The sequence below is a fragment of the Microtus ochrogaster genome, chromosome 8 (genome assembly GCF_000317375.1).
Source record: "Microtus ochrogaster isolate Prairie Vole_2 chromosome 8, MicOch1.0, whole genome shotgun sequence".
NCBI lineage: Eukaryota > Metazoa > Chordata > Mammalia > Rodentia > Cricetidae > Microtus > Microtus ochrogaster.
This window is the reverse complement of record NC_022015.1, coordinates 53,426,155-53,440,169: the sequence shown is the minus strand read 5'-3', so window position 1 is coordinate 53,440,169 and position 14,015 is coordinate 53,426,155. Positions and strand designations below refer to the sequence as shown.

The window sequence follows — 14,015 nt, the reverse complement described above, 5'->3', positions numbered from 1 at the left end:
CCCTGTCAATTGGGAGCCCTTGTTGGTTAGCCACCTATAGCTCCCTCTCCCTAGTCTCAGAAAGGCTCTTTCTAACCAATACACGCAAAACAACTACCATTAAAACCATTAAAAATTTAAAATTGTCTTGAAATACATTAAACATGATTTGGGTTGCTGGGTGTTGAACTTAGGATACACTCCACATTGTTGTACAGTTAACCTTCAGCGCTCAGCCTGTAGCTGTTTTAAGACGGGATCACTTGGTGTGGGGGGGGGGAACGAAACTCTGGGAGCACATTCTCATTTAACATTGTACGAAGGTCGTAATTTCTGTGTGCCCTAGTGTTGATTAAAAAACCAACCATTCGACTTCCTATAGGTCCTCAGGCACTAACGGTTTTTAGATATCCCTTTCAGCTGCAAAAATTCTGTTCGTACTAGACACACGGGCCTCACAAGATGAGCATGCTCAGTGAGGTCAAGAAACCGAGGAGCAGACGAAGCAAGACTTTTAGAAGACGAAGACCAAGAGATTCTGTGAGCTTTAGGGTGGCTGGGGTGGGGCTGGCCGAAGAGTGTGGGGCTTTCAGAGGGGCGTGGCTTGACACAGGGCGGGGCTTGCCCACCTCAGCTTCTCCCTACAGGCGCTTTCAGGTACCCCTGGTGGTACTGCCCTCCCGTTGAGGGGTACTGTCCTTTGTGCAAATACAGAGACCAGGAAAGCTCTTCCTTCCTTCTCTCCCTGTGGGGTAAGGAAAATGAAGCATCTTCTCTGCCCTTGAGACGCGCCCCCCTCCCATGCTGGGGCCACCCAGTGCTGGCGAAGCCTTTCCCCTAGCGATGAGGGTGAGTGTTGTGGAGGATGGTGTCCTTGGTGGTGGGGAAACGAGGGGGCAAATGGGCAGCCAGGGCCTCTGGGTGAGGAGGGTGCTTGCCGCCGGCTGCCAGGGCCACAGCTCTGTCAAGAGGGTTCTCTTTGTAGGACTAGCCTGTCAGAGCCCGAGACGGGCTCTAGCTCATGGAATTCCTGGTCAGTAGCTTAGGTCAGCCGAGTGAGCCAGAAAGGGTGGTCTGTGACTTTTCAAGGAAGCTTCTGTTATTACCTCACTTACTGCATGAGAGGGAGAGAAGGCAAGAAGCAAAAATTTCTCTTGCTGCTCCCAGCGTCTAGTTGTCACCGGAGATGGTCCACTGATGATCACTTAGGAAGTGGGTGGAATGCGGTTAAACCTGGTGTGTGTGTGTGTGAGAGAGAGAGAGAGAGAGAGAGAGAGAGAGAGAGAGAGAGAGAGAGTCAGTCCAGTACAGCTATGGCCACTGGAGCAGAAACTTGATTTCTTAAACTGGAGGTTCCTGGGCTATAAATGAGACTCGGCCTCTGCCTCCCTCAGGTGTTGTGGCAATTAAGCTAATGGACAGAAAAGAAAGTGCTTTGTAAACGTCCTACCCAGAGGCCTGCTCTAGGACCGACTGAGAGTCTTCCTATCTGAGTGGCTCCTCAGGACTGAGCTAAATCTATCTTCCTGCTCTTCCTGGTCATGCACGATGGGGCGCTTTGCTCCACGTGATGGGAGACTAGGCCCCGCTCTAGTTTAGATGTAGTCCCGCCCCCAAAGCGGAAGTGAGGAAGTTTTCCAGCCCCCAAAGCGGAAGTGAGGAAGTTGTGGGCTGGTAGTCTAACCTTCAGTGTGGCTGTGTGGAGGAGCGCCCTCAGGAGCCCCAGCTGATTGGAAGGTGCTGAGGACCAGACACCCTCTCTCCAGCAAGGCCAGTGCTGTCTTGGAGGAATGGGATGGGCTGCTGGGTTAGTCTTTCTAGAGCTGGTGCCTATAAAGGAAGGTCACCCACATGCTAGGCCACTTCTTCAGGCCACTGGCTCCCTTTCCGTTTCTCCACCAGGGGCCCCTGGACAGGACACTGGCCTGAGGCTGCTCGGATTGTCCAGAACTGTGAGTCAAATGATTTTCTTTTGAAGTTACTGTTTATCGCCATTTTTACTATTGAAAAATTGACACATTGCAATGTACATATATGGGTTATTGAGAACTGAAATTCTCTGGGAAAGGCTATACCCATGCTGAAGATTCTACCAGGCAGGCTGACTGAACTCTGTGGTTATGGAGTGTTGGAATCCTGCAGAACCCAAATCCAACTCTCTTGGGTGATTTTTAGCTCCCTTCTTAGCCGTCCATTGCATTCACTCTGTGTCTAACCTAGCATCCTTGTGACTAGCCCATGACCCCTTTTAGGATATAACATATCGCTGCCTTCCCCAAACACAGATGCTAAGAAAGGCATCAATAGCATCTGAAATTTATCTGAGATTTCCCTGCTTGGTCAGAAGCTGCCGACCTGATGTTTCCACCTGAGTGTTTGAAAAGTGCCTGGATCTATAGCTGTCTTTTGATCCGCAATTATAAAGACTCGGTGAAACTTACCGCGTTGAACATGGTATTTGGGACAACCTGAATCTGTGTCCCTGGGTCAAGCTCACTCATTTTTGGCTCTAGAATAAAGCCCTTCCCTTTGAGATGAGAGCTGAGTTTTGGGTTGACAGTGAGCCCTATGATGTTTGCATATACAGGTACCAATAAGAAAACCAACTTCTGAGATGTCTTAAATTTAATTAAGAGAGCCAGAGAGTGAAGAGATAGAGAGGGGTTAATTAGTAGTAAACGATAGGCTGGAAGGCACAAAAGGTCTATTTCCATCTCGAGTGTTCATTAAAACCTTAATTCGTATTCCAGCATGGCTCACCACCAGGGCGATCCAGTCCTACTTACATTTAAATGTTCTATCCAGATAGTTAAGCCCAGCTAATCCAGAAACAATCATTTCACCTCCTAAGGGTTATTGTGAGCTGACCGCCGTGGGGGAAAAGTCTCACCTGTGGGCTGCTGTCCTGTCCTAAAACTTCCCCTGCTGCGGGTCCCACCTGTCTGACCTATCCAAAACCCCTCTGACTGGTAGCACCTGGGGGGGGGGTGACATTTGTTTCTCAAAGTTTATTAAAAGTGCCATTAGTCTTGACTGCTCTCTAGCCCTGCTGCTTGTAGCTGGGGGACCCCGTGCTAGGATTGCTGTTGCTTTTCTGGCTGCTGGTTGTAATGGTTCAAGGACTGCCTTGAGAGGCCTGTGGTGATGGCTCAGTGGGTGAGCGAGCGTGTCGTGTGCAGGTGTGGGTGAGCGAGCCGTAAGCCCTGTGCAGGTGTGGGTGAGAGAGCGTGCCGTGTGCAGGTGTGGAGACCAGAGCTCTTCTCTAACACTGGGACCTTCTTACTTTTGGGTCTGTACCGGTGGAGCTGCTGGATCACACAGCAATCATATAAGTAGTTCTTAAGGAATTTGCGGCTGGCGCTACTCATTTGCTACTCTTCTCTTTCCCCATGGAAGTTGCTGGCATTCCTGTCTCCTCTGCCGCTGGCCATTCCACGTGGACTGAGTTCATCTGATTGTGGCTTTGATCCTCAGTGATGGTTCCCGGGGTGCCACACATCTGTTTGTCATTTGTTTGCCTGTTTTTTTCTTTTGAAAATAACTCTTTAGGTTTGTTCCGATTTTTAAGAAGATTATTATTTGCTATTGATCTTCTAACATATTCTAAAATTATCCTTGTTAGATGCATAGTTTGAAAATATTTCTCCCACTGATTTTAGGTTGTATCTTTATTCTTTTGTTTCTTTCGCCATTGTAGATTTTCAGTTTGGTGTTATCCTGCCTGTCTGTTTTTGTTTGTATTTCCTGTGTTTGGGAGTCTTATTAAAAAAAAATAATTGGTAGCCGGGCGGTGGTGGCGCACGCCTTTAATCCCAGCACTCGGGAGGCAGAGGCAGGCGGATCTCTGTGAGTTCGAGACTAGCCTGGTCTACAAGAGCTAGTTCCAGGACAGGCTCCAAAACCACAGAGAAACCCTGTCTCGAAAAAACCAAAAAAAAAAAAAAACCAAAAAAAAATTGGTTATTCCTAATATATTTCCCCTATGTCTGCTTCCACTCTGTTTTATGGTTGAGTCCTTAATTCGAGCTGTTTTTTGTGTGTGGTAAGAGATGGAGTCCAGTTCTAGTCTCCTCTGTGGTCTAGTCTGTTCTGTTGTGCCGTGGACCCATAGTTTACATCATTAGCATGTTTCAATTATTATAGCTTTGTAGTATACTTTCATGTTAGCTGACAAGATGATGTTCTTTTGCCTCAAATTTGCTTTATTTATTTATTTATTTATTTATTTATTTATTTATTTATTTTTTGCTTTAGTTCATAGTTATTTGGCGGTCCTAAATGTATCCTAGGGTCTTTTTCTAGATATGGGAAGAAAGTCATTGGTATTTTGACTGAGATCACACTGGATCTGTAGGTTGCTTTATTCAGTCAGTATGAATGTTTAGCCAGTATCAACCGTTTGATTCCATGGACACAGACATCTTTCTGTGTTTCTGTGTGGCCTTCCCAGTTCATTTTGCCAGTGCTTTATACTTTTCATTGCAGGGCTCTTTTCTCCTAGATAATTTTTTTTTTTTTGGCTACTGTTTTCCATTTCAATCATTTCACTGTTGCTATGTAGAAGCACAACTGACTTCAGCCTGTTTTGGGTCTTGCCCTCGATCACATGATGCTCACTTATTAAATCGCTGTTTTGTGGTGGACTCTTGGGAGTTGTCTAAATACAGGCTCCTGTCAACTGTCTGTCCAGTGTTTTATTTCTCCATGCCTCAGTCTTCCTGTATATGGACAGAAATTTGTCCTTTTTTTAGTTTATCAATTTTTGTATGTCATTGTTCATAATCTTGAATGCTGTTGTAGTTGATGGTATAAGTTGTATTTCTTTCTTCTCTCTGCTTTTGTGTCTGGTTTACTTCTCTTGAGTTTGTTTGTTTTTGAGAAAAACAACTTTTCATTTTGCTAATGGTTCATACTTTTTCTTTATTGCTCCTTTGGTCTTTATTTTTTTTCCTTCTATTAACTCTGGGGTTCAGATCTAGCAGTTTTCTTTCTTTCAGGTACAATGATAGGTCTCTCCTAGCTCAGTTAATCTAGAAACACCCTTATAGATACACCCAGATATGCATCTTTCCAACCTCCTGTATGATTCTAAATCCAGTTAAGTGCACAATGAAAATGAACCATCACATCGCCTCATCACTTTTAGTCTATTACGTATCTTCAGAAGTGAATTTCTTGTAGACAGCACATAGTTGACCCAGGTTTTAACCCATCTGTTGGAGCAGTAAGGAGGAGTAGGACCAAACCCACAATGCTATGGCGTGGTGTACTAGTGGTGGGAAACTGAAGCAGCTGGAGGGGGATGCAGGCTAGTCTACAAATTGATCCCACTGGGGTCTTAGTTCTCTTCCTTGGAGCCAGGGTGGTCTGCATCCAGGAGCACTCGCAGATCCCAATGACTCTGTCCCCAAGACAGTGCTCTTGGATAAAGACTCTTTCCTGTCAACACATTTTTTCATCACACTAAAACTAGGTCCTGCGATTTCTCATCTGGGTTTGTTCTTCTGAAAGTGGTTTTGGTGGGGAATAGAGCTATTTAAGATGCTTCTATGAGGAGACAGCTGTGTGTGTTTGGGGAGGGGGGTCTTAGTCTACCACCATCTTTTTAAGCTTTTCAACACCAAGTGTTTTGTTACAGAGCTATAAGCATGGTAACAAAGACCCAGTGATTCTGGGGCACAGCATGCTGCCACAAGGCTTTTATAATTCCCAGAACCTGTCTCTGGCACTTTGAGCTGACTTTTGGGAACCCAATCCCCAAGCTGGGTTGCTTGCCCAGGGGGAGGAGCTTGGTCTTGCCTCAACCTAATGTGCCATGCTTTGTTGACTCCTATGGGAGGCCTGGCCCCCATATGGAGATGATACAGGAGTGGTGGATGGTGGCAGGGTAAAAGGGGAGTGAGGGGAGGGAACGGGAGGAGAGGAAGGAGGTAAACTGGCTGGTATGTAAAATAAATGAAAAAAATTAATAAAAAAGTAAAAAAAAAACAAAGCAAACAAACAAAAACCCAACTATTCCCAGCCTCTACCTTCCAGGGTTTCCAGCAGCTGCAGAGCACAGTCCCTAAGAGACCTACAACTAGTTTTTCTGGAAGGATGAGGAGGTTGATGTTCTAATGAAGACTAGGCCACACCTTCCCTTTTGGGAGCCTTGTGCTCTGCTCATGCTCCTGGCACCAGGAACATCATGTTACCAAATGCTGAAGAGTGGGATTGCAAAGAGTCCTAGGTAAAAGGCTTCTGGAGCATTCTCACAGAATCTTCAGATTGGTCCTCCGAGGCACTGTTTCCCATTGTGGCTCCAGCCCTCAATGAAGACCTCTTCTGTTTCTATTTATTTATTTGTAGAGGGAAGGATTAATTTCTGCCTTTCCTTCCTCAGTGATGTCACCAAGTATGAAACCTACAGGGTCCTTTCTCCCATGACACCCGTGCTCCAAGGAGACTGAAAACACTGTGGGGTGACAGGTCACTGATAAATATCGGGGTAGCAACCAGTCCCCATAACCCTTAGCTGGACGTGACCTATTAGGGAAGACCAAATCCTCCCTGCACACGCAGGCCCATCCTCCTTGAAACAGTCAGGCACTCAGCCAGGGCTAAGAGGCAAAGTCCTTGTTTATTGTTGCAGCAATTCTTATACAGACGTTAGCGTTCAGTTAAATAAGGAGATAGCACATTTAATACATCACAACCCCAAACCAGACAACTGCGGCCACAGCACAAAGAAGGGGAGGGTGGGCCAGGACTGGTGACCAGACTGTCAGAGGAAATACATTCAGTGGGTGTGCAGTGGCAACATTCCAGGCTCACGTGTAGATATATTTTATTTATATATATATTTATATTTATATATAGAGATCATTGAGTTTCGTGTATACAAAGAACAATATTGTTACAAATACAATACTATATTTCTCCCGATGTTTTACAGTAAGCGCTAATGCACCCCGTTACAGAATGGGGGTGCGAGTTCATACCCCAGGTGCTGTGCTAAGTATGTACAAGAGATTTCATTCCCACATGGTCATCACACACTGCCTTGATGGAGGGAAAACAAAGTCAGGGTTGTGTGCTCAGGTGGACCCTATCCAGGGAAGGAGTAGACAGAGGTGAACCGCAAACCCAACAGGTAGCCTTGGGAAGGTGAGAGATAAAACATCAGCAGGAAGTGGCCCTTGGTTGTAAACATCAGTGACAGCCACACCAGTGGGTGGAGAGACTGGAGCAGGGCTTGGGGGTGGGTTTGCATCAGTGTGCTGTCTACAGGGAGCATATGTGTGGGTGGGGCTGCAGGAGGGAGGAGGAGCGATGGGGGAGGTAGTAGGTTACTTGACTCCCTGAAGGCCAATGGTAATGGGCGATGTTCAGAAAGCAAACCGGTGAGCAGGGAGGTGGCGGCCTGCTGTGTGCTCTACCTCCAGGGGCCTGCTGTGGTGAGGGAGAAAGTTATCACTCAGGAAGTGGGCTCTAGCCATTGATCTGTGGGGCTTTCTTCCTCTCATGAACTCAAGGCCGATGGTGGCTCCCTGAAATGCTCCCACTGGAGAAGGCAGAGGCAGAGTGGGTTGTGGTGCAACCTCCTTAGATTGGGGTGGGGGTGGAGTGAGTCTGGGAGCCTGGTCCCAAAGCGGAGTCACCATCATGTCCTAACTGAGTGGGCAGAGCGCAGAAGTCGGCGCCATCATTCTGGGTGATGAGATATTTACATATGTAACTATGTATGTGAAGATGCCAGATAAGACCTGACCCCAACTTAACCACTCAGTCTGACGCCAACAGAGGAAGACTGTGCTTCAGCCAGGGGCATGGACCAAGCTCCAACAGTTTTCCCTCTGGGTTGGGGGAGCCACTTTGGTTAACACAAAAGCCTAGGTAATCTTACAATCATGCTAAACTGTTAGCTCTCTAGAAAAGCTCACAAGAGAAGCTTGGCTTTTCAGTCCCCTCTTAAAGTTTCCAGGGTTTTTGTGCAACAAGAATGGGAAGTATTTTCTCTTTCCCCTTCCCTGGGGTGATTTGGGGGTTATACTGGGAGTGATGTGTTTTTGGAGCCTGTCCCTGACCAGTCCCAGACCAGCCTCGTTGTCCTCCCGCCTTCCTGTATAGCTGTGTGGACATGTACTTGTGGTGACCACCCTGGATCTGACAGACATCAGCCTCTCAAGTGACTTTCTGAGGTTCCCAATACGCCAGCAATATTGCCTCTTTTGGTCCTCTCCATCGCTTTTTGGCAGAGGAGGGACGGGCTACACTTTTCAGTGTGTGATTATATTAGATACCCGGAAGCTTAGTTATTTCAGAGAGGTGAGGAGAACCCAGACCATTGCTCCCAGTCTTCACATTTGCTGGGGTTTGACCTTGGGTCTGGTCATGCAGGAGCACTTGGTGGGATACCCTTTAAAGTCCAGATAGTCTGGCTCGTCTGGTCCTAACTCCATCCGCACAGCTCTGTAGTAGCAGCAGCCCCGCCACGTCTCAGGCAGCTATCTGGACAGCTGGGGGGGGGGCGGGGGCAGACAGCACTGAAACTTCTTGTACCAAAGTAAACCTGAGGGCTCCACTGTGGATCCCTGCAAGAACCAGGCTTTTCTGACTCTGCCCAGACAACTCAAGTCAGAGTCCCCAGGGGCTTGACTCTTTGCGTCCTGAGATGAAGTCTCTTGTTCTTTATCTTTCTGTATTCACCCCAGGGGCTTGACTTTTTGCGTCCTGAGATGAAGTCTCTTGTTCTTTATCTTGCTGTATTCACATCTCTCCCTCCCCCAGACCCCACCCTTCCCTCTGTAAACCCATCCTCCCTAACACTGCTCACTGAACTCCCATCTCCACAGACACAACATAAATATCCCAGATGTGGAGAGCAGGGACTATATTCATATTACAAAATATATTAGTTTTTCTTCCCCTGTCTCTACTGAGGTCATCAATGAAAACAAAACAAAACAAAACAGAAACAAAGTCTAGACACATCCCACACGAAAACAAACTGCTCTTTGGACCAGAATAAGTTGGAAACTGGCTCAGAATAATATTAAAACACATGAACTAGACTGAGACGTAACTCAGAAGACGAGGCACCGGCTGAAAGCATCCAGCCTTCCACACCGGCTGCAAACTCCCAGACCTAGCAGACAGCAGATGCTCTTTCTGGAGCACATCTTGGGGGATTTCTAGGCCCAATACCAAGCATTAAGTCTGCTTGGTTTTGTGACTTATCTGTTCTAGCCTTTGAAATGTCACGTCCTCAGGAGTGGCTGCGAAAGGGCCCAGGCTGGCTTAGCTTTGGGACAGGAAGCATGACACGAGGTTACCCATATCACAGTTTGTCCCTCAAGAACCTCCAGTGTGTATGTGGGGTGGGGGGGTCCTAGAGGGCACTCTGAGCCAACTGGGATCGGGAAGGCCAGGCCTCAGCCAGGAGGGCCTCTTTCTCAGGACAAGGCTGGCCACTTTCTGCATGTGTCAACCTTCTGCTGGGAGAAGGGGTCTTTCAGAGGGGTGCTGGTGCTTCCCCTCATCTGTGTGCTAGATCTTTAGCCTACCTCAATGGAGGTAGAGAGCAAAGGAGACACTGTGCAGGGTGTGTGTGTGTGTGTGTGTGTGTGTGTGTGTGTGTGTGCGCGCGCGCATGCGTGTGCATGTGTGTTGTACATGTGTGGTAAGTGCCTGTGCAAGAGTGCAGGAAGATCGTACCTGCCTGTGGTTATCCCCTGATGTGTAACCTTGGGGCAATCTTGGAAGCCTCAGAGCCCCTGTGACTTGCCAGGATCTCTTCAGTGTCATGGCAGCCTTGCCCAGGATGTCACGTTCTCTTTTCTCTGCATTAGGCCTGTATTATCACACACATTGAAACAAGAGGGGACTATGGAAGAGATTTAAAATTGGCTCAGAAATTTTGGGCAGAAATAATGTCTGGAGCCCTAACTCCACAGCAGGCAGCGAACACTAAAGATGTGGCTGTCCTCATTGCCACTGTCTTCCCATCAAGCGGGGCAGGGCAGGCAGGAGTCAGCACGTGAGTTTTAGGCACTGCTCAGTCAGCTCTGTTGCTGCCCCTGAGGGCTCCTTCAGGGAAGTGTGTGCCTCTTGGGGAGGGATAATGTCCGCTTGGGCAGTGGCAACCACCTTAGGACCCCCAAAGGCCCTCCACAACGATCCCAGGTAAATATTAGCTGTTCTCCACCCTCAAGGGGACACACACAAAACTTCCCTGGTATTAAGGAAGGAACAGAAAAAAAGCAAACTGGAGAGAGACAGAGAGTAAAGAGTCCTTGCCGTTCTTCTCTTCCTGTGTACGACCAAACACTGAGTGAGAAAGGGAAATGTCTCAGTGACACACGATGCAGCACAAGAAACACAACCACGGTGAGGAGGTTCCTCCATGCATGCCGCTGCTGCGGAGGGGCAGCTCAGATGTAGACAGGCTGCTCCTGGGCCGTCAGCAGTCTGTACATGGCTGCTGGCATCGTCTTCATATGGATCTGAGGGCAGACAGCCATGTTAACTGGGGCTGGGACCATACAGTTTCCAAGAGAGCCCACCCCCAACCGCCAGACATGTCCGAAGAAGAGTGAAGCCCATGGCTTTCTAAAAAAAGTTTTTTTTTGGGGGGGGCACTGTAAGTGATAGGAAAAACTGGGTAAGGTGTAGTTTCCCAGTTAAAGGCTCCTGTCTTTACAGCCCTTTAAAAAGTAAAGATGGCTCCATGGGAAGAAGGGCTCTGGATTTCTAACTGCCTGCTTCCATCCCCTGTCTGGCAGTGGGGAGGGCCTGCCCATCTCAAAGCGTTCTGCTACTACATCAAGAGCAGAAACCCCAGAAATGTAGTTAGGATGTGATGCGAGCCCATGCCAGTGCTGGGAGCTCCTGGTTTTAGGAGTTTTGAATCTAATTTGTGTCTTCCAATCATACCTGGTGGGGTTAATTGGGAGAAAATGAGAGAATTTGGGGAACCAAAGGGAGTAGCAACACAAATGAGGAAGAGAAGGTAGGTAAGGTTACATCCCACAGGTCTGCGGCAGATGGTCTACCTACCAAGGGGCATCTAGGGAGGGAAAGGGGGCTCTAGGAGGCTCCCAGCAAAGCGTGTGAGGCGCACATGCAGTACCTCAGCCCTGCTGAACCCCAGGCCTCATTCCTACCTCCCCAACAGCATTGGAGAGGATGTGGACGATCTTTTCATGTGGTGTGGCCACCACACTCTGGCCATTGATTTCAATGATCCGATGTCCCACGCGGACCCCTCCTCTCTCAGCTATTCCCCCTCTCATGAGGCTGCAGATCTACCAGAGGCAAACAACAGGTTACACACAGTGGGCAGGGCCACATCCTCAAACCATGTGGGGGTGAAGGACTGGCTTCCCTGGGGCCCTAGTACTCTACCGTGAATACCCCTTAGAAGCTGACTTGGCGAGGCTTGTGATTTAAATCTCTCAGGTTTTTTTTATGAACCGTAAGTTTGGTGGCCCAGTACGGAGCTCTGGTCGAATGTTTAACTAGCATGCACAAGATCCTGTGTCTGGTCCCTATTACCATATACAGCAGTGGCAAAAGTAGGTTTTATAGCCCAACAGGCTGCCTTGGGCACAAACTTTGCACAGAGGTATGGCAGGTGTGAACTTACTCGTGTGCTGAACTCTGACCACCTTCCATCCTTTTTGGGCCTATCTGTTGGCAGTTAGTGTTTCAATCGGATTTCCATAGTCTCAAGCAGGCTTACCTATGGAACTGTTTGATGCTAGAAGCCTATATTTGAGGATCACTATTGCATGATCTAAAGAGGCACTGTGGGACAATGGTCTTTTATCCTGTCACTTGTATTACTTTTAATAAAACACTGATTGGCCAGTAACCAGGTAGGAAGTAGAGGTGGGATGGCTAGGCAGGAAGTAGAGGCAGGGCAATGAGAATTCAGGGAAGAGGGAAGTTTGAGTCTTCAATTGTGACCCAGCTGCAGAGGAAGCAAGATGTGACTGCCTCACTGAAAAAGGTACCAAGCCACATGGTTAATTCAGACAAGAATTATGGGCTAATGTAAGTTATAAGAATTAGTTAATAAGAAGCCTGAGCTACTGGGCCAATCAGTTTATGATTAATGTAGACCTCTGTGTGATTCTTTGGGACTTAATGGTTGTAGGACCGGGCAGGACAGAAAACCTCAGTCAACAGCTAGAAGCCTACTGTGTTCCGCACTATGGCACGAGGAGAGAGGGACCTGTTGTTCTTCTCTATTTGGCGGTGCTTGGCCAAACTCACTTCTTACAGGGATGGAGTCAATGGTATAGCCAGCTACTTCCTGTGGTTCGGCTGTAACCCCTGGTGAAGGAACGCTCCCAGTGCTGCAGGTTACACCTTACACACTAAGCAAGAGTGCTTGTGAACTTAGGAAGCTGGCTTTACACCCCGGACCCTGCATCTTTATTCAAAAGCTGATGCAGACAAGACCTGCAGCAAGGGAGCTTAGTGGGTCTGGGGTGAGTGGGTCCTTCTGGCTCTAGGGTGCTCTCAGGTCAAATGTTCCATAGCTGATTTCCACACTGGAGGTGTGAGACCAAGGGTCTAGGGTTAGGGCTGTGGCTCCTTGGTAGAATGCCTGCCTAGCACACTCCACCCCCAATCAGACGAAATCCCAAGCTAGTCAAAGTATAACCGAAAACCCCAAATCTATCTGCTGGATGAAAAGATGAAGGGAGTGGACCAGCTAGAAAATAATTCAGTATACCTCCATTTCCATTTGTCAGTATTGGAAAAGGATGTGGTTTGACGTATGCTTACAATTCCATTCTGGACGCTGAATCCCAGCTGGTAGCGAAGGTCCGGCCTCCTTATTAGCACTGTGGTCACTGGAGGGCACCTCACGATGTTCAGCTTTACCCGCGACTGGTTCTTTAAGCCCTAAAATGTGAATAAAACGCAGTGGAGTGGTGACCACTGAGTCAGGCAGAGTAAACAGAGGCAGACGCGGCCGGACACAGAGGCAGCGCCCACACCTGCAGTCTTCTGAAGGCTGTGTGTGCCCGACCTGGAGCCATCCCTGTGAGGCCTCCCTACAGGGTTGGACTCTGGGTGGCTGCAAAATGGACCTGGCAAAGGTACAACTATAAGGAAAAAAGTCCATGTGCTTGAGGGATGAGGGTGTAGCCTGTTGGGGGAAAGCCACACGGGACATGCGCTCTCTCCTCGCCAAGGCAGACTCTAGCAGTGACTCCTAACAGAGGGTGTACACATCACAGCAGCAGCTCACTCCCAAAGCTGCTTCTCTCTGGTCTCGGGCTGCTTCTTCCCCACTCTTAATGTCTGGAGAGATCTTCTAGCTTGTGGGTATCCCCAGTACAACTGGAAACTCAGTGTGTTTGCCTTCCTGGGATGTGATGGATTATGAAGAAGAAATGAGACAGGGAACTGCACATGGGTTCATCCTTGGTCACCTGCCCGTCCTCTAGGCCAGGATGGATTATAGAAGAAAAGCTGACCTTTAGTTATGCACGGGAAACGGTTTTCAGAGCCTGTTTGCAGCTCCCTACACATTAGCCAAACCATCTCTCCTCCAGGTAGGTGCATCCACCATCTCGTCAGCTACATGCTGAGAAGTGGGGACCATGCAGAAGCCAGTCCAGAAATAACTATGCCCCCTCCAGAGCTGCTGGTTCTGAGGAAGGCCTGTTCTGCCCTTGTTGCCTCCTGCTTGCTGGAGCAGATGCTCTGAGCAGCAATCCCCGAGCCCTTTCATGCACCAGTCCCCAGCATGGACAGGCTTTGAGAAGGAGCTTCCCATCCCAGTTCAAGAGACACTGTGCAGAGGATGTGGTGATTTCTGCATCCTGGAGCAAACAGATGACACTGTGAGGTTGGAGGCCTTGCTGCTACAGCTAAGGTCGGGAGATCAGAGCACTCAGGAAATGTCTGCCTGACTGGACTCTTATCTGTGAGACCAGAAGATTAAGAAAAGTCTGAAGGTCATTTTAGACTCTCCTTCAGGAGAGAGAGAGAGAGAGAGAGAGAGAGAGAGAGAGAGAGAGAGAGAGAGAGAGAGA

General features: G+C 48.3%; 1 protein-coding gene across 2 annotated transcripts in view; it reads right to left on the bottom strand.

The window, feature by feature from the left end:
• Positions 1-6,579: 6,579 nt before the first annotated feature.
• Positions 6,580-14,015, bottom strand: part of Apba1 (amyloid beta precursor protein binding family A member 1) — a 70,407-nt gene continuing 62,971 nt past the window's right edge. For both annotated transcript variants that reach the window (XM_005352073.3, XM_013348075.2), the window contains 3 exons: positions 12,757-12,876; positions 11,124-11,264; positions 6,580-10,463 (listed from right to left, as the gene is read on the bottom strand). In XM_005352073.3, the coding sequence (XP_005352130.1) occupies positions 10,392-10,463; positions 11,124-11,264; positions 12,757-12,876 (333 nt within the window). In that variant the 3' untranslated portion in view covers positions 6,580-10,391. The remainder of the gene's footprint in view (positions 10,464-11,123; positions 11,265-12,756; positions 12,877-14,015) is intronic.